At 37.9% G+C, this 20787-nt stretch overlaps 1 protein-coding gene across 5 annotated transcripts in view; it reads left to right on the forward strand.

The window, feature by feature from the left end:
• The window catches only part of Lin7a (lin-7 homolog A, crumbs cell polarity complex component), a 141980-nt gene that overhangs the window by 29117 nt on the left and 92076 nt on the right, over positions 1-20787 (forward strand). The window contains exons 1-2 of one of the 5 annotated variants that reach the window (XM_038314578.1): positions 15647-15784; positions 17466-17584. Coding sequence is in view for 2 of the 5 variants with exons in the window: in XM_038314576.1 (XP_038170504.1) it covers positions 17466-17584 (119 nt within the window). In the remaining 3 variants the exon portion in view is untranslated. Of the gene's footprint in view, positions 1-15646; positions 15785-17465; positions 17585-20787 lie in introns of those variants that run through there. The other 4 variants (XM_038314579.1, XM_038314581.1, XM_038314576.1 and 1 more) reach the window with 4 other exon arrangements.

A 20787-nucleotide genomic window follows, 5' to 3' on the forward strand; every position in this document is an offset into this window, starting at 1 on the left:
AGGTGTGTTGAGGACAGATTTAGACTCATGTTTTCTGCAACACTAGTCACCATTACTAAATTATGGAGTCAACCTAATTGTCCATAAGATAAATTAATAAAGGAAATATACTCTCTATAGAGAACATCACTCTTTAGCTTTAAAAAAATGAACTCCTTTTACCTCTCTAACATGGATAAGCATTATTTAAAATGAAACAGAGACAGAAGACACTATTATATTATCACATTGACATGTCAAAACTAAAACAAATTGAGCTTACCGAAACAGAGGACAAATGGTCCCTTCCAGAGAGTGGGTGTGTATTGCACACATAGTGGTCAGAGGAATCAAAATATCAGAAGGGAGGAATAGTAGACTCAAGAGACCTGGTGTACAAATTATTGGAATTTTGTTTAAATGTTCTTACCACAAAATTAAGACGAGGTGTGAGGTATATGTTGATGGGCTTTGTCCCATAGAATGCAGATGTATAGAATCCTCTGCTGTATATGAAAAATATGTGCAAATAGTCTGTCTATAATAAAGAGATAGGGACTAGAGAAATATGTAGGAGGAGGGCCCAGCTAGTTTAGACCCGAAATAATCACACAGAAAACTGTATTAATTACATGACTGCTTGGCCCGTTAGCTCTAGCTTCTTATTGGCTAACTCTTACGTATCAACTAACCCATTTTGATTAATATTTGTATCACCATGTGGCAGTGGCTTATGGGCAATGTTTTGGTATGTCTGACTCTGGCAGCTCAATGGCTTCTCTCTCTCTCTCTCTCTCTCTCTCTCTCTCTCTCTCTCTCTCTCTCTCTCTCTCTCTCTCTCTGCCCTTTTATGTTCCAGCATTCAGTCCAGTTTTCCCTGTCTATCTAAGTTCTGCCTTGCTATAGATCAAAAGCAGTTTCTTTATTCGTTAATGGTAATCACAGCTCATATAGGGGACCCCCACATCACCTCCCATTTTCTGTTTAAAGGAAGGTTTTAACTTTAACATTGCAAAACATGTAACAAAACAGGTATCAAACAAGAATTACAGTTATACCTATTTTATCTTTTTATCACAACTAAGGAAAACTATAACTATAATTATCAATTCTTCAACTTGATCAAAGACTCCAGAAGCATATGATATTACCCAGTAAACAGGAAGTGCATTGTAACCAACTTCCAAAACCCTAGAACTGACAGAGACATCTTGCTGCCTGGACAGTCACCCAAAGTTCTTCTGTATCATTGGGGTATCCATCTTCAGCCTACAGGCCTGTAATATCCAGCAGATTTTTTTTTTATGAAGCAAGAAATTTCAAAGACAGTTCCACCTTTATTGTCAGTTTCTCCATCCCTTTTTTCTTCTGTGTCCTGCAGAATGTCTATCAGACTCTTTCATGAAGCAGGAACCCCAAAGGTTCATCTCACCTTTAGTCAAGTTCATTTCTCTATAGGTCCTGCATGTCCAGTAAAGCAGTTCAGGCAAGAGCAGGGTCTTGCCCTAATGACTAACCAACTCCATAAGGAGTCTCTTCAATGTCCATCATCATCTTGAAGTAGTTTGTGCTGCCAGAAGCAATGTGTCTCATTATCATGAAAAGTCCTAAGTTATTAAAACATTTTAAATGCCATATTCTGAAAGATTTGAAGAATACCTAACTAAATATATCTATCCATCTAGAATATCTAACTAACATGACTACAAGCTTGACTATTATAGATGAGTATCTATTAACTTATATTTCTTGATTATATATTACATTTTTAAATGAACTTCACAAACATTATACTCAAGATCAAGATTTATCAAGATCAGAAATACATATACATAAAACAAAATTGACCTTAAATTTGTATCAATAAACCAAGGTCCATACCACTTCAAATTATTCTTGTCTATACCATATCCCCCTTTAAATGTAAACAAACAATTTTAAACAATATTTGGGAATATGGGCATAGTTTTGTACATACTGCTTCCTGCTGATTGGGGTCACTGTTAATCAGGTCTTTTATAATGTGTCCTGTGCACTAGGTTTATCTCAGTCAGCAGTAGGGCAAAGTAATTTTTTGAGGGGTGTATTTTTGAGGAGTGTTCAAGGCAACCTTTCAGGAGGTCTTGGTCCATAAAACCACATTGGTGTAGAAGCAATCCACAAGTTTTCATCTTCTGTGGAAATAAAAGAAGAACCTATTTTTTAAAGCAACATATCCTTACACTCAAATGTTGAAGTGAAGATACCATTATAATACACATGCTGGTTTAGCTTAGCAGCCCATACAATGTCTCTCTGTATGTATCTCCTTCACAGTCAAAAAATTTAAAGAAAACATAATAATATACTTAATCCAGACTCTCTGAGTATATTTTATCTTTTTGTGGCTTGTTTTTACTCTATTACTTTTTAATATTTATTATCTTTACTCCTTTAATCTCTGACTATCTATACTCTGTCTCTTTAAAGACTTTACCCTCCCCCCTTTTTCAACAATTTATCCACATTGGGTACCAGATGAAGAGGAAATCTTTTTGCTTAAAAGAAATCTCAGAATTGAGAATAATAGATGGCTATGTATTTAGGGGTAGACTCACAAATCAATATCCTCTGCTGGAATGGAGAACAGCAACTGAATCCTGAAGCCAGAAAACAGGCAAGCACATGCTTTATATCGGCATAAATAGTATAAGAGACCACGCCCCAGTGGGTGGGTAATTTAAAGGCTACTGGCTGTAGGATTTCTTACAGCACCAATAGCTAGGTAAGTGTTTGAATCTCCAGCATTCACATAAAAAAAGCTGGTCATAGCTACTTGTGACTATAACCTTGGCACTGGAGAAATGGGGAAGGAGATGAGTAGATTCTGCAAACTCTCTGGCAGCACTCCTCACTAAAATGGCAAGCTTCCAGTTCAGTGAGCAACACTGACTCAAAGTACTAAGTCACAAAGCAACAAATAGAGACACCTAATCTCTCTGGCACTCTACTTCTATATAGGAGTGTGTAGTGTGGGTTTACATATACACATACCATATACATGCAATACACACACAAACACGCACAGATATGAATTGTAAGAATAAAGGGACTGGACAGATGACTCAGTGACTAAGACCACTTGATGCTTTTACAGAGAACCTGGGTTCAGTTCCCAGCATCCAGATGACATCTCACAACAGTCTATAACTCCAGTTGCAGGAAATCTGTCACCCTCTCTGGCCTCCACTAACACTACGCACTTGTGACTTATTTTTGTATCTAGTATCTTATGATGTCAGCAAGTAAGCTATTTTTTTACCAAGAGGTCCTAGGTTAGGTAAGTTGTAGAAGAAAAGGTAACATGCATAGATGTCACTAAAACTTTATAAGTAAAATGCACAGATTTCACTTCTGCCCTGTACACACATATTTTATATACAGTCAAAACACTCATACACATACAATAATAACAAAGCATTAAAAAGTAAGAATAAATGGACTAAAAATAGAGTTTAGAGAGGGTACTTACCTAGCATATGAAAACACTAGAAGAATAAATAAATAAATGGATGAATAAATAATATTAAATGCACTTTAATGTGAAGCTAAAATTATCCAATTAAATTATTTTAAATTATACTATAAGCCTTTACTTTGGTTTTTTTTTAAAAGTGATTGGTGATTTTGATGACAACATAGACAAAAGAAAAATGTGAATCTAGAAAAATATCTTGAGCATGAGGTTGGGCTTCATATTTACACTGTAAAACTCCCAGATGTAGGTTATATTATAATGAGAAAACAAAGTACTTAAAGTACTCCTGTGAATTTTATACTGTTTACAATTTTTTAATATTTCACAAAACTATGTTCCTGGTTAAATACCAGTTCATTAGTTATTTGTTATCCAAATGTGAAAGATTCCAAAGCAATTGCTTCTCTTCCTTCTCTCTTCCTAATGTTTGATTTACAAGAGAAACATCAATAGAAAGTCTGAGGAAGTAGCTCTAGGGAATCTAGAATAATGACAAAAAACTCATTATTTTGTGATAGTTTTACTTAGAAGTTTAAAACCTTGTTTTTTTTTTTTAATGCTGATGCTGTCTGGTGATAACCAAGTGCTCAGCACTCACTATCACTGTGGAAACCACCCAGCTTTGCTTTGTCCTCTAATCATCATTTAAAGATATAGATGGCACCATATTAACCCAAATACACAATTCCCAAAGCATCTAAGAGATCAGAAGACATTATGATAGAGTAGTGAGAAGGTGAAAGAGGAAACGTATTATTAAGTAGCTTGATAACCAAATAATATATCAAACTGTCAGTTCAGATAAAAATATTCATCCATTTTCTAGTATCAGATAGAGCTGAGGACAAAATAGTTGAATTTTTCGGTTTTTATAACAACCTTTCAGAAAACACCCAATTTCATTGCTTATCTCTCTAGCAAATTCATGATCGTGTTTCTCTTCCAGTTTCTGCAGCTCAATGAAAAGAAAATTGGAATTTGCTAGTAGTTACACATACAATGTACACACACACACACACACACATACACACCATTTTTGCTGCATGCTCAGGTAGAATCACTGTATGATAAAAAGTATCTAGCTTTGTATTTTCTAACATTTGAAAATAGCACAACTGACTTATTTTTTTACCTAGTATCCTACGATGTCAGCAAGTAGGCTATTTTTTTACCAAGAGGTCCTTGGTTAGGTAAGTTGTAGAAGAAAAGGTAACATACATAGATGTTGCTTAAACTTTATAAGCAAAATACACAGATTTCACTTATGCCCTGTGAAAAGTGTGGTTGTTCTTTTTGTTCTGTGTAAAATCAGCTGACATCATACAGCCCCTCAAAATAAGAAACAGTGTAGACAGACAGCCAAGAAAGCTGGTTGCATACTGTTGAGCTTTCATGCTATTAGCATGCACATGTTGTTTTGCTATTTTCCCACATAGCTACACAGTGCACTGTGTAGATATATCCACATTGTATTTATTCTGTAAGTAAGTTTTTGAGATTATACTAGAAACTTCCAAACAAAAACATCTGTTTACAAAATGTTGTCCTTTGGACTGTGCAGTTCTAATTCATGGCTGACAGAACTTAGAGAAATGAATTTCCTAGGTGTTTCCATGAATGCTAAAATGAACTGTGGTTTACCTTCTGGCCAAACTCATTGGCGCTCCCACTTGTAGGTGAAATTTGATCATTAATGGAAGACAGATTCCAGTTCCTTAAAACTTATTTTACTCAGAATTTACATTTTGTAATCTAAATCTTGGCAAATTTAACTTGACACAATGTCACTGCTAATGAGTAAAAGCGTTTTTATAATATAAAGAAAAAAGTGTTCTGGTGTTCTGAGGCTAGGGAAGTGACCACCGTAGTTAAAATGCTTTCTGTGCAAGCATGAAGACCTAAGTTTGAATCCCCAGAACCCAGTAAATGTTAGGTGAGTGTCACTGCCTCCTGTAATTCCAGTTTTAGAAGGTCAAGATAGAGGCTGTCCCATAGCAACTCAACTAAATCTGGCAGCTCTGGGTTTGATGGAGTGACCTTGCCTTATAATGCAAAAGCTATGAAGGATGAAGGTCAATACCAACCTTGGGTGTCTACATGAATGTGTATTCATCACATGTACAACCCCTACACACACACACATCCAAATATGTATCAACATGAATATCATGCCTACACATACGTGAAAACTGAACAAGAAAAGAAGCACAACAGGTATTATAATATTTGGCATAAAAAAAGAACACTAATTTTGTTCAACTTCTTTCTGACATGGGAAGACAAGTTACCTTTTGTCCAAATCAGTCCCCGAACTCTGAAAATGCCATCATCAGGTATGCATTGGTATGGAGGACATCAAGGTCAGAAAACAGAACAACGAAATAAACTGATTTCCCTCTGGTTAAAAATAAGACTGGCTGCATAGGGAAGGGCTGAAATCATGTGAAGACGTGGATACAATTAACTAGAAAGGTGAGGAGAGAAATAGAGTAGAAAAGGACAGATAGGAAATAATAAAATAAGAAAGGAAAATACATGCAGGAGAGAGGGGAAGACTTGAATTTCTGGGCCCCCGGAAACTTGATAAGCCAATCAAGTTTCAATTGTAGCTTCTTGAGAAAGAAAACCAGATGATTTTTGTAAGTAAAAAGGGGAGGCGAAGAACAAAATGCTGAATTTAGTTCCTCGAAAAACTAGGAACATATTACTCATTCCTCATTCTGACTACATAACTGCAATTGTTTAACAAAGAAGGCTGTATTTTAAGCTTTGTATGCCTAAAGATTTGTTTATTGTGAAAGTAATCACTTCCAAATGAAATAGATACCTTCCATTGCAGAAGATCTCTTAGCAACTCTAGCTTTTCGTTTTGTAGCATAAATTGTTCCCTTGGGTGCAGTGGGTTTGGCAAAGACTTTTGAGCAGCTCCAGCCAGGGTTTGTCATTATATGAATTCATGATTTAAATGTTCAATGTTGTCAAACTTTTCTATGTGCGATGCAGCTCGGTACTGAGCCAAACCCCGTGTAGAAGAGATCACCCAGTGTTTGACAGTAAGTACGAAGTACAATGTTTGCAACCACGAAATGAAGGAATATTTTCATTTAATTTGAGCCACTTCTTCCAGAGGTGAACCAATTAGTCTGCATTTAAGAAACAGAAAGTTTTTGGCAAATTAAAGCAGAGACAGTATCAAATGAGGATAACACACTAATTGTCATTTCTCATTAACTTGCCAATTCAAGATTTCCTTTTATACCACAGTGGAAGTGCAAAGCTCTGTTGACCACTGATTTTTTTTTCATGTTGGTACACATGCTCGGCCAGATCACTTTAGACACAGCTATTTCATACATTAAAAAGGCAATCAGCTGCTGTTTCATATGCTATTCTTAGAAGGTATTCTTAATAGTAAATTTTCCAATAAATAACCTTATAGTGAATGATAATGTAGGGGTAGATATAGTTGTGTTTAGTGGCCACATTCAAACTTTTGCTAGTCAAGCATAGGGATATGTCTATTAAAAAAGATACCTAGTCACTCCATCGAAAGGACTTCCAATTCTAAGAACCCCATTCTCTAATTTTACATTTTGTTGCCAGAAATAAAACAGGAAGCAAAGGAGAACAGTAATTCGAGATAATGAGAAAATAAGAATCATATTTCATATGTAGATGTATTCCAGGAATGTCTACTAGAACTTCAATATGCTTACATTCTCATTATCTCACAATAACTGTATTGAGTGAGTACTACCAAGTTATAACTTTGGGACTTTTTTGGTTTTAGGGTTTTAATTGCATCCTTCAGCTGATTGATGAAGTGCTGAAATACTTTATATAACCCCTTACTGACTTGAAGGAACTTCTATGACTACCAAGAGGTTAACGAGAAGCTACCACCTTGATATCATCTATATTAAAAACAAATTAGATTGCAAGTTCACAAAATTTGTTGACACCATCTGATACCCAGAATCATTAAGATATATCCAGATATCCAAATATCCAGAATAATTTAGATATATCCAGATTTCCAAAGATCCAAAATAATTGAGGTAGAATTAATACAGTATTTTACTATAGACTAATACATTCTTTTTTGCCTAACAGGAGACCTTATCAGACAGCTATAACAAACACCAGTATGATTCTTTCCATACCTACCTGTGTTTTGGCTCCATGTCTTGCTGTTCCACAAAGCTTTCTCTATTTTGGCAAGGCTGCTGAAATACCTGTCTTCCTAAGTAGTGTCTTATTGCTCCCTTGGCCCATTATCACTAATCTTGCAGACAGTACCCATGGGAATGTTTGTGAAGGTTGGTTCAGATTGTCTTATTGTTTGACCAAATGATCTCTAATAACTCGATCTAGCAATTATACAGCAGAAACCACAACAGGACCCATTTAGGAACACTTTGAACAGAACCCGAGTGCTTGTTTATTTCTCGGACTTTTACCTTTACCCAAATCTACTGCTCCCTGACTTGTGAGAACCATTATTAAGTATTTATCAATTTTGCAAGACAGTGATACCATATCAGTAGCTTCGAGGAGGATGTGATAGGAGAAGTTACACAACAGGAACCATGGAGTACTAGAAGTGAAGTCTTTGGGATTTTTGAGTGTTTGTTCTGGAGAGTTAGTGGTTAATCATCAACCCCCACACAACTGTTGCTACTGCTCTTTGCCTTTATTGCAAATTTCTACTGGTGCGTGCTTTGCCTGGCTGTGCTGGCTAGTTTTTGTAAGCTTGACACACTTCGAGACATATCTGGGAAGAAGGACTCTCCGCTAAGGAATTGTTACATCACATTCTACTGTGGGTGTGTCTGTGGGGGGCATTTCCTTCATTCATGGTCAGTATGGACAGACCCATCTCACTGTGAGTGGTGCCAATCCTGATCAAGAGGTCTTTGGTGGTATAAAAAGCAGGATGGACAACCCATGAGGAAAAAGCAAGTAAACACGGTTCATCCATGGCCTCTGCTTCAGTTCCCTGCCTTGGCTTCCCTCGATAATGGAGCATTGCTGGAAGCTGTCATAAACCCTTTCCGCCCTCACATCAGTTATGGTCAGTGGTCTATCACAACAACCAAAAGCAAGTAGGACACTAACTTTCTAGCGTGTGTGCTTTGCTTATGTCAGTTAAGAACCTTTACTTATATTGCTCCTTTTGGGGGTCTCCTTTTTCGCATTGCCCTGAATACTAAGAATCAAACACAAATAAGATTTTCCCAAAGAGGATTTCCTTCCATGACTATCTTAATCAAAAAGACCACTATATATGACATAACTATTTCCTCAATAATCTCAGCCTTACAATTTACAACAGTGTCCTGAGGTCAAGTTCCTCTGTGCCAAGTAGCTTGCTTTTAACTTTAAACCACAAAGGAATAAATAGTAAAGCATATATTTCTCTAATAGACAAGAATCATAAGATCAAACAGTCAGGGATACAACATCTCGGTAAAGACATCAAGTGTGAGGATGCCTTAGGACCTATCCGTAGGAACTGAGAGCCATCCTCAGGATCAGACAATGGTTGCTTCAACTCTCGGTACCTTGACCAATTTGGCTATCAAGAGAAATGGGAAAGAAGAAGCTTCTGACCACATACATGGATGGTCTGTCCATTTCAAACACCCTTTTTGGACTTTGTACTCATAACAACTTGCCCAAAATTAAAATAGATTCTTGGTAGAGAAATGTGTTTATTTTCTGCTTTCTGTAGTGGATGGTGGCAAGGGATATGTGACTTTGGAGCAGATACTTCATATTCTCTGTCACAGTATTTAATACATTTTTGCTGTCCTAGTAGATATTAGCTTTAAATGACCAAGTTCCAACTGTAGATGCCATATGCCAATCAAGTTAGTCAAAGGTCATCATGAAGGATGGAAAGGAGACTCCATGAGTGCCCCAGATCCCTGGAGGCTTGTACCACTTGAGTTCCACCATCTTCTAAACTCTACAATTTTGCTGATACTGCTATTTTGCCTTCAGAATTCCAATATTTTTAATGAAGTATTTCCAAAATCTTTCCTATTACTATTTTCAGTAATCAATAAAGTCTTGACCATTTTCTTCTACAACTCAACGTTATTACTATGAACTAATATGGTCTGAGACAGTCTTAGGAATATTTGCTCTGGTTCATGATGTTGTGTATTATAATATTTAAACAATGCTCTGTGTGAAACTTGTCTGTATCTTTCCAATCCATTTTAAGTATCAGGTTAGAGGAATAAATAATGTATGGGCAACGGAGCTAAATTCTGGTTTCTTTTAAGCCTGTATTTACCATTGCTTGGTTATTTAGCTTTGGGCCAGATAATTCATATATCTAAGCCACAGGGTGGAATGTTTGAAAATAACATAAGAATCTCTCCGTGTGTACTTTAAATCATCTCAAGGTTACTCATTATACCTAACTTATAAATAAAATAGCCCTATAAAATATTATTATATTCTAATATTTATAGAATAATGACAGATATGTATAAATTTGGGATACATTCATTCTCTAAACCTAACTCTATTTTGTATCTATGTTTAATTATACCAGAGTAGAACCTCTAGATACAACCATCTGACTAGATGTTGGCTACAAAGCCACATTTCAAATGTAGCCCAGATTTTAGAACCCCGTTGCTTGATTCAAATTTCTTTTTTTTTTTTCATGACCAGCTCTTTCCTTAGAGAAGATGTTTTATTCTCTGCGTTTTTGTATTCTCTATTATAGAATGAGTTTAACTATAATTAAAATAACAAGGATACACTGAGCTCCTGAGCCAGTAAGTCTTAATAGGATTTTACTTTACGGTAGCTGGGAAACTCTGAAGATTCTGATGCCCAGGTCACACACAAGATCAATGAAATCAGAAATATATGTGAGTAGGAGCCAGGCCTCTGTGACTTTCTCGGCATTCTCAGGTAATTCCAGTGGAGTGCCTAGCCTAATAACCATGCTATTCGGTCATTTGAAAGCTCTCTAGGCGATCCTGTTGATCAATAGCTACCACCTGAGAGAGGTACACTAGTAAATGCATAAGGGTTAATCTTTCTTGAAAGAGGAGAAATTAAGTGCTCAGAGTCTGACCAAGAAAACCTGCAGAGCACAGAGCTATTGTCAAAGTACTGAATGTCAAAGAAGAAAAGCTGCTGAAAGTCAAGTCACAACAGAAATGGGCATTAAAAGCATGGGGTTTAGTGTAGCTCAGAACCAGCTTCCAAATGAAATTTCCCGTTTGCTAGTGAGTTACTTAAACCCTTCATAACCCTGATGACAAGATAGATATTTATTCCATTTACAAGTATGTGTGAAGATAAAATGGGTTAAAAGTTCCAAAAATATTAACATACAATGGCTTTATACTGTAGGTTTAGTTCCCCCTTCCCCCATATATTGCTGCTGAATGAACTGCAGTTGAAATGTTAATCAGTAATATTCTTGAGGGGGTGATAAGATAAGTAGGGGCCATACTTATTACAAATCCATACCATTAATCAGAGATTGAGCTATGTATTCTCAATAATTCTACTCTAAGGATGAATTCTGACTTGTGTTGCTTACTTGCCCTCCTCCTATGTTATAATGCACACAATGTTCCTTGTTATCTGCAGTATGCTCGTGGACTCACCAGCTTTTCGGTCTGTGAAAAATAGATTTATTTTCTTTATAAGTGGCCCACTCCATGAGTTTCTGTTATAGCCACAGAGAATGGACAGCCATGGATTGGTATCGAGATGAGGAGCGATTGCAACAGCCCCTTTGCGAAAATGAAGAACAGATTTTAAAACTGGTACCCAAGCAGAGAGTCTAAGAGAATTTGGAAGAGGTTAGCAACAGGCTGTGTTCTTGTGAACAAAGTACAAAGGGTGTTTCTAATGAGAGATCAGAAACAGAAAAGAAGAGGGAAAATTTATAGCTTCTCAGAATTGTGGACTGTGGTCACGGTAAGGCTGTTGACAGAAATAGACAGTAAAGACCATGAGGTCTCAGATCAAAATGAGAAAGAAGATGCTGGAGGCTCAAGCAAAGGCCGTTCTTCTTTAACAGCAGCGAAGAAGTTGCTGGAATGACGCCCATGTGCTAAAGCTTTATGGAATGTAGAACTTCAGCGTTATGGACTAAAATATCTAGCAGGGAAAAAAACATGTAAGAAGCAGTCAGGCAGCTGCATGGCTACTCTTAACTATATACATTGCGAGATAGCAAATAAGTTACTTAAGATGGAAGACAGAATTAAAAGGAAATTGGAAGTCAGAAAACCAAGATTCACCCACTTTGAAATTTATATGTATAAAGGAGCCAATTTTGTTTGGGAAAGAATGCAAACGGGATGACCATGCAACCATTTGCTATTTTCTACTCGATTAATACGAGTAGAAAGGAGCCAAGTACTGGTCAACAGGACAATGGGAGAATCAAGGAAAGCGTAAACCCATAAATACAAAATTCTAATTTCTATACTTCTGTGTCCACCATGAAAAATACAGAATTTTTAATTTTTTTTATTTTACTGAACTATATATTTTTCTCTGCTCCCCTGCCTTTCCCTTCCTTCCCCTTCTAACCTCTCCCATGATCCCGATGCTCCCAATTTACTCAGGATATCTGTCTTTTTTTTACTTCCCCTGGGAAAATACAGAATTTAATGGGGTTTTATTATTACATTTTAGCCTTATTTGTAATTTGTGATAAATATAAAATTAACTAGCAGTCTTATCTGTTTTCCCTATTTCTCTGTTTTGGTGTTCTCACGTCTATTTCACGCCAGTCTTTTCATAGTACTTTGAAAGTAGATTATGTTTTCAGTTCATACGTCTCACTGATAACGAGAAGTGTCTCCGATTCAATCATGGATTACATGTCACCCATATCTGATTTAGATGAAAGTTTGAACTTTAAACTTCAGGGTTGTTGCTGGAGTGAATTTAGGCTTTTGAAGTTCTTGAGATGGAAAAAATGCATTGTATACATCAGAAGAACCTAAACGGGAGGGAGGCACAGACACATGCTATGGTTTGAATTGTTCCGTAAAATCAGTATTGAAGTGTAATTGCCATTGTGACAATAATAACAACTGGGACATTTTGAGAGGGATGAATCATTAGACTCATCCTCTGTGGCTGGAATGATTATCAGTGTTTGCCGTTGTTGTAGATGTGGTCTGGTTCTCTCGAGAGTGGCTCCCTTCTGGAAGCTAGCTCGGTCTTATTTGCTTCCCATGTGATAGCCGCTGCTGTATTATGACACAGCAAGAAAGCCCTAGCCAGACTGCAGCCCTTTGATCTTGAACTTCTCTGCCTCAAGGATCACTACGAGAAATAAATGGATCTTCATGAATTATCCAGTCGGCAGCAGTCTCCTAAGCCATCTGCAAATGGACTGAGTCGCGAATTGCAGATGTTCAGCTACAGTGTGCCATTGCCTTTAAGAGGAGGGCAAATCGAGCTGAAATTAAAAGGTGGATGGGTATACAAGTGTGATTCCCAGGAGTCCTCTTCTCATGGTGGCACGGCAGTATCAAGAGTCGATAAAGTGGAGGTTTCAGGAAGAAACCTTCTTCGATCATCTTCTTTTCCTGTAGTTGTTCAGCAGTCCTTCCAGCCCGTATCCAGTTTCTGTCCTAACGTAAACTACAGTAGTAGATTCAAGCTTTTATGTCAGTAATCGATTTAGGTTTTGTGAAATAAATACAGGGGCGTGCTCAGCAAGAACTTCAAGAGAGCTCTAATAAATAACTACTCTTCGTTGCAGTAGTTTTAACTATTGAGAGGATTCCAAAGCTTCTTTATCTTCCTTCCAAGATCCTGATCTTGAAGGTCTTTTTTTGGTACAAAAATCAGGATACTGTATACAGGTCCAGGTCTCATGTCTGCTTATCAGTCACACCAGCCTGGTTTGCAATGGAGGGCCCAATGTTTTCCATGTTTGGTTCTCAGAAGCCCTTTATCTTTTGTCCCCTACTATGTCTCCCTGAATTCATACTGCAGGACTCAAGTGTACTGATATCAGCAAGAAAGGCTCAAGGCCGAGTAGCCATTTCCTCCTAGATTCTCTAAGCTGCGCAGATAGACGTAGAAGGCAGGCTGGTTATGATCCCCAAGCCTACGCAGCCAATAGATGTCGGTTTCTCTTTATCCCAGAACTTCCACAATCTACAGTTGGTCTTCTGGAACCTCTTACCCTTTGTTTAATGGGGCAGACACAAAGGTTTTGTGATTCTGTCAAAATTAACAAAAAATCTCCTTGAAAATGTCTGTCTTCACCCAGGTACCCAATGGAAGGAGTGGGAATCATTTAATGCTGCAATATTATAGAACCAACTTAACATTCAGTAAGCCATACTTGAGGTGTGTCTAGTTTCCTTCAGAAATCTTACTGAACAATATTTTTCTTATGCCTGCATTGCCATAGAAGCCACCTGGAATCTTAAAAACAAGGAGAGTGGGTACTACTCAGAAATTTGGAGTTCATTGGTCAGGATTCACTTCACGTGTCATTTTTTTACGGTACTGAAATGAAGTGGTGCTCAACGCTATCACTTTAAACCCTGGGCTTTTATCGGTAATTCTGAGACACCTTGAGGAACCCAATTTAGCATCATTTTTATGTGCTATCTCAAAAAATAATAGAATGCAAGGCTTTTAGGAATGTTAGGGATGAAATAAACTAAATTCATTTTGTTCTAATGTATTACTTAGGAAAGAACGAGCCAGTATTTACAAGGTCACTTTGAACACTTTTTATAAATAAGATACTCCGGTCTTCTTTTCTCTCCTTCTCAATCAACATCTCTCAAATGAGGATAAGGGCTAGGAGCCTGCATCTCAGTCAGCTCTCTTAGTGGTCTCAGGAACAATTATATTTAGAGCCATTTAATCTGTGGCAGGTTTTTAACAGCCCTCGCTGCACAATACAATCTCAGAGGGACTTTGAAAACGTCACGTTCACTAGATCATCTAGATGAATCTACCCTGGATGCATTTGAGCCTTGTGTCCAGATACCGTGCAACGCCAGCCACACTATAATCCCGTGCATGTGATTGCACCAGGCACCTGTGTTTGGAAAGGCCCCTGGATGATTTCAGTATACAGCTGTGATGGTTAATCTTCACTCTCAACTAGACTCAATCTCAAATCATCATAGAAAGATGCCTGGCTGTGTCTGAGGGTATTATTTCCAGAAGATTTCAAATGAAGAAAGAAAACACCTTCTGGATGTGATTGGAACCATCCAGCGTAGGGGTCCTGGGCTGAATAAAAAGAAGGGAACGAGCTGAACACTGACATGAATCTCTCTGCTGTCTGAGATTGCCGACCAATGGGGCCAGCCATCTTAGACTCCTGTACACTAGCACATACGTGAATGCACATATAAACATGGACCCATGCCTCACAAACATTGGAACACATAAGTAAGAAATGTGTAAATGCCCAGGGATAAAAAGGAGGAAGACAGGTGTGCAAACTGAGACAGAGTGAGTGTAAGGACTAGTGTAACAGAGGAGAGAACAAGAAGTACTAAAAGGAACACAGGTATCAGTGAAGACATCCTGATGCTTTTTGAGCAAGGTCTCCCCTACAAGCACCAAAATATCCTCCACAAGACGCTCTCTCACTACTCCGTCTCTTGGTACATTCCCTCTTGTTTCAACATGAACCACACTGAGTTCCTTGCAGTTCCTTAACTGACCCACTCCCGTAATTAAGCCTTCCATCTTCACGGATCCTGTTTGCCTAAAATATTCCTCGCCCTTTTCCTGTTTTCAGCACCAGGAGTTATTTTAGTGTTAATCTTGTCCAGCCTCCCACGGGATAAAATATGCCTTTGCCATATATGTCCTACCCCATGTTTGGGACCCTTAGAAAGCACATGCCCCCAAAACAAGAGAAGGTACTCTCTCCTCTGCCGCGCGTCTCTGTTCACAAGGAGAAAAAGGCAGCATTACAAGAAGAATGAATGATCTGTACGCCAATGGCCAGGAAATGTGCTGTGACAGCGTGACATTCTGTGACTTGTTTTAGAAAGGCAAAAAAAATGGATTTCCAAGATACAGCCTGGGGGTGGCGGAATTTCCTAATGCAGGAAAGGAATTTGATTGCTAAAGACTTCGACAAACCGCCAAATGACCTGCACTCTATCCAGAAGGTAACAGGATGTCGGTGAAGTTTTATGTGCAAGGGGCTAAGACCTAGATTTGTCATTCAGGAGAGTTACCCGAGAAGCAGCGCAGTGGGTGGACACGAAGGGACTAACTGAAAGGAGATCAGTCAGGGTACGTTCCTGGACCACGGGTGAGAAATGACGAAGGCGTCCCTGAAATAATGAAGTGGAGAGCGCCATTCAGAGGTGCTTTGTAGAGAGGATCCATAGCACTTGCTGACTAGCTGCCTGTGGGAGTGGGTGTGAAAGATGCTGCCGCAGTCCAGCCTGGGAGTCAGGCTGCTCGGGGACCTATTAATGGAAATATGCAATGCAGGAAAAGAAGAGCTGGTTTCAAGGAAAAATAATAATAATGAGCTCAACTTTAAACATACTGAGTTCTCTGGGCCCATGGGGTATCTGGGTAGAGTATTTTATGTGCTGGAAATGCATACCGTCTCCCCTGGTATTCTATTGATTGTCGATGTGCCTGGTGTTGTTCAATTGACTGTGCCGTCTTCTAGTTTATGTTCTAAAAGACAGACTTTGGAAACTGACAGTGTCACATTGATTACATGATTTGTTTTACTTTGGGCTACAATTGGCAATCAAAATAACTGCTTCAGGGGGAGATTCTAAAATCCCTCCCTGGCAATTGCTTCCGATAGATACACACACCCATGCTAAGTTTGCCCCAATTCAGAAACGTAACAATTTTTCCCATAGGTAACTGTGCTGTTGAAGAATGTTTTTTCTTGTTAGATGGTGAATTCCATGATTTCTGAAGGAAATATATTATTCTTGATAAACTTTGTATTACATATCACAGAAATTTTAATTGATAGATGCATAGATAGATGGATGAGCAAATGGATGGTTTATAAACTTACTGCAGTGATATGTAATATTTTCTGTAGCTAGTTGCCTAGGAATTGGAAGCTTAATACCCTACTGTTTAATGCCTAAGTGATTTTTCGGGTGGGTGAGGACTACAGCAACTGTGTGGGAAGGAATCACTATAAATAATTTTAAATGGGCTTTCATTACATTATTCTCTTGGCAATGTGAAATAATTCAGGGATTTAAGATTTGCTGGCTATAAAATATAACATAAGTCTTGATACATTAACCTTTGACATTAATATTTGAAAACTTTCTTGATACTGTTCTAAAAGCTGGCAGATGCGGCTATGATCAGATTTCTGTTTTGAGAAGGTAAAGTTGTAGAACAAACAAAGATGCTGGAGAATTAGCTATACAGCAAACAGATGAGGAGGACCCAGAACAACGCAACAGTGAATGGGGATGAAATTGAGAAAGGTGGTCAAATAATTTTAGCCATCAAATACGTATAATTAACATTATACCAGACTGTGGGAACCTTGGTAAACTAGTAAAGTTTCTTCCTCAGAGAGTTTATAGACACAAACAGGAGCTGCCTAACCAAATCATCATGTTAATAAGTGCAGCATTGCATCTGTGATAAATGTCATCTAAAAAGAAGTAACAAACTCAAAAAAAGAAGTTGTGGTTGGCACACAGTATTTAAGAAGCTCTATTAGAAAGATCTTGAGTTTGGAATACTTAATGCACTTAATGCTAAGAATTGCCATCAACTATATAAGCAAAAACTTAACATTTGACAAGTTAAAGTGGCCTATGAAACCAATAAGCTCCAAGTTATAGGTTCTGATTTTACAATTAATTCCACCTGTTTATCAACCGGGACAATGTCATCACGGGAAACAACAGCATTTTGCTGATGTGATGATTTAGTCTCTGTCTCCATGTTAATTGTTTCTTCCCCCACTCAGATGTTGCAAGAGCGATTGAACTACTGGAAAAGCTTCAAGAATCCGGAGAAGTACCTGTGCACAAGCTACAGTCTCTCAAAAAGGTGCTTCAGAGTGAGTTTTGTACAGCAATCCGCGAGGTAGGACACAGATTTTTAACAACTACATTAGGCCATGTCTTCTGGGTAGAAAGCATGTTTTCCCATATACGCAGCTGAAATTGTTAAGCTTAGAAGTACATCTTTGCTTTCTGTTTTTAGCTCCTTGGACAGATGATAAAATATAATTTAGTCTGCTAAACTCTTAAATTAGACCCAGGCAGAGATTATACATTTATATAAAACCAAACGTTTGGATTTTATGATACCAAAGAAGGCTCTGCTTTCAGCAGGTGCCTGCATGTGTATTCTAAACTACTCAGCAGTCCCATGAAGCCACCCAGAGATTCAAATAGAAATAATCATAATTAATGAGGTCATTTCTTATGGGTACACTTGAGTAAATCTTTCATAGTTAAGCCTGAAAGAGTAACTTCCTACCAGTTGAAGTTATGGCTGCTTAAATAGCAATGTCTAGTGTGATAATGGAAGAATCTCCAAATAGACTGGCATGCCTTGTAGCAAATCTGCATAATGCTTCCTGGTGTAGTTTTGTTTTTGTTAAGTGAGGTAAAAGCAATTGTGCTCACATGACAATTTAAATCTCTTAAATTGGCTTGTGGTAAAATCGACTTACTCAACTGATTAATTTAATGGCTCACAAGAAGACATCCTTCAGAAATATAAGCTAGCTCATTTATTTAGTAACCTTTTATACTTTACCTGTCACTCATTTGATAAAACTCAATTAATCAGAGCCCAGAGTCTATAAATATAACAGCGTAGCTGTTGTTTCAGGAGACCCAGCTGATGGGTCTTCTACTGGTCTCTTCCTCAAGGCCATGTGAACCCACTGAACACCAGGAAGTTTGTTTTAGCGCCAAGTGCATGCCTCTGAAGGACAGATGCACCAGGCGTCAATCTTCTTTTGTAACGCTGCAAGTGGATGATGCTGGTTTACGGGTCGCTGATAGGTCCAAAAGACCTTCCTAGTTGACTGCAGCAGGCATGCACATACTCTGTAGTTTTAAGCTGTAGCCTCTGCCATGGATTTAGGGTTGAGACTTGGCGGGGGGGGGGGGGGGTGGTTGACTCACACTCTTTGTGCTTAGAGTTTCTCAGGTGACACTGTTTGCTATTTGCTTTTTGTTAATACTGAACAGAGCTGGAATAAATAACTATAATTATATTCCTAAACTTTCGGCCTATCAGTTGAGCAAGGGTTTGAAGGAAATTTCTCAAAGTGTACTGGTTCTATGGCTGCCTTCCCCTTAGTACAAAAAGTATATGGCGCCGAGAAACCCTTGGATAACCTCAGATACCCTCGAGTGAATGCTGTCAAAGTAGCAGTTATGTGCTCCAGGCTTCTTTTTTTCTTTCCCTTTGGATTGTGTAATCTCCTGAGAATTTGTAGCCAACTCTTCCTTTTTTAGAAATGAAGTCATGTCTTCTGTGTCATAGTATTCTGATTTCCGCAGAAGGGACTCACGGACAAGGCACGTAAAAATGTATCCCTGCTCAGGAACTACGTGGCACACGATCACTTCCGAGTCTCTGTGCTCACAACACTTGCACTCCTCATGAAATAAAACGGTGATAGACAAGCTTACAACAGAACATGAGCGAGTGGCGGTGCCATAGGCAGGAGAAAAGTGGATCAGAAAGGGTTGGAACAAGACTCGACCAATTTAGGAAGGTCAGGGGGAAAAGTACAATTGAATATTGAAAAAAGTCACACACATCCTAAGGAGGGTGGTGTTTCAGGCACAGCAAATCACAAATGCAAAACCTCAAAGGCAAGAGTGGTCTCAGTGCATGAATAAATACTCCACAAGGCAGCAAGTCTTCATGGAATGGGCAAAGTACATTCCATGTACTTTTTTTAGAAACAGCTGGAGAGCAGGTTACACAGAGCTTCTTAGGCCATATACAAACATTGGTCTTTCTTCTCTGTGAGGCTTTCTGGGAGATTTTTGGCCAAACTTGATTTGCTTTGGGAAAGGTATCTCTGGCTACTACCAAAATAATTAATTATTTTAAAAAAACACACAAATACTTGCACATATGTGAAAACAAGAGACCAGGAACCAGAAACCCAGTAATGAGGATGTCAAATGAGAGGTGTTGTGTGACGGCAGTACAACAGGAAGTTGTCAAATGCTTCATGTGTTTCTGAAACGAACATGAATTATTGATGAATTGAGGACATAATGTTGGAGAGATAGAAGTATCTGTTGGCTCTGAATTTGGGTGTTGACAATCGGACAGACACTCATGAAAATGTGCTAATGAAGTACAGTATTTTTGCAGTCTATACATGCTAACAATCAATAATACAAAAAGATGTCCATAAAGAAGTGAATGTAAGCAAAAATGTCTATTTTACACTGCGTAAACCTGAACTGGTAAGAGTGTTTTTATGTTCACACTAAGTGCTTAGTTATAGTTTTGTTCTTAGATTCAGTACTTATCATCTTGTCTGGCATTTGTAGGAGTGATTTAGAATCGATTATGCATCTACAGTCTGTAGTTATTGTCATTGTTATCTCTGCATTGCACTACATGTGCTGTTGGAAGCAATTGCAAAATTGTAACACAACAGCTTTATATAGTATCATCGTGAAAACGCCTTCAATGACAATACATTATAAAATATGAGTATGTGTTACCAGACAGATGAATCAAAAGCCAATAAAGAAATTGATTCTAGGAAGTCTGGCAATGAATATCCAAAAGTTAAATAAGCTTGAGTCAAGAGTGCTTTCTTTCTTGGTCTCTGTATGGCTGATAAGGAATAAGGGATCTTTGCTTTTCATTTAAATAATCTTAGGATTTTTGTTCTTAAATTTTCCCAGAAATATTTGTTACCTAAAATTTAAACTGCATTATGGGTCATAACTAACAGAGAAAAACCAGGAATAAGTCAAAACAAAAGGGTAGGGTTAGCTCTTGTAAATATTGCCTTATATAAATTCAACAATAATTATTATTTATGAGGTAGTTTCATATTTTGCTATCTGTGTAGGGTGAGACTACTGAGTTAACTCTTGGCATATGCACCATGCTTTTAGGGAAAGAATTTAGGAGATTTCATGTGTTTTAGGTGAAAAATCAATGCTCTGAAAAAATTGAAAGTTTTCTTAACTATTTTTCTGTAATCTGTAATATTAAAATCTGAAAACAAGGAATGTTGACATCAGTACTTAGAGGGGACTATCAGTCTATGCAGCTGACGATGGTGTTAC

The sequence above is a fragment of the Arvicola amphibius genome, chromosome 17 (genome assembly GCF_903992535.2).
Source record: "Arvicola amphibius chromosome 17, mArvAmp1.2, whole genome shotgun sequence".
Lineage (NCBI taxonomy): Eukaryota > Metazoa > Chordata > Mammalia > Rodentia > Cricetidae > Arvicola > Arvicola amphibius.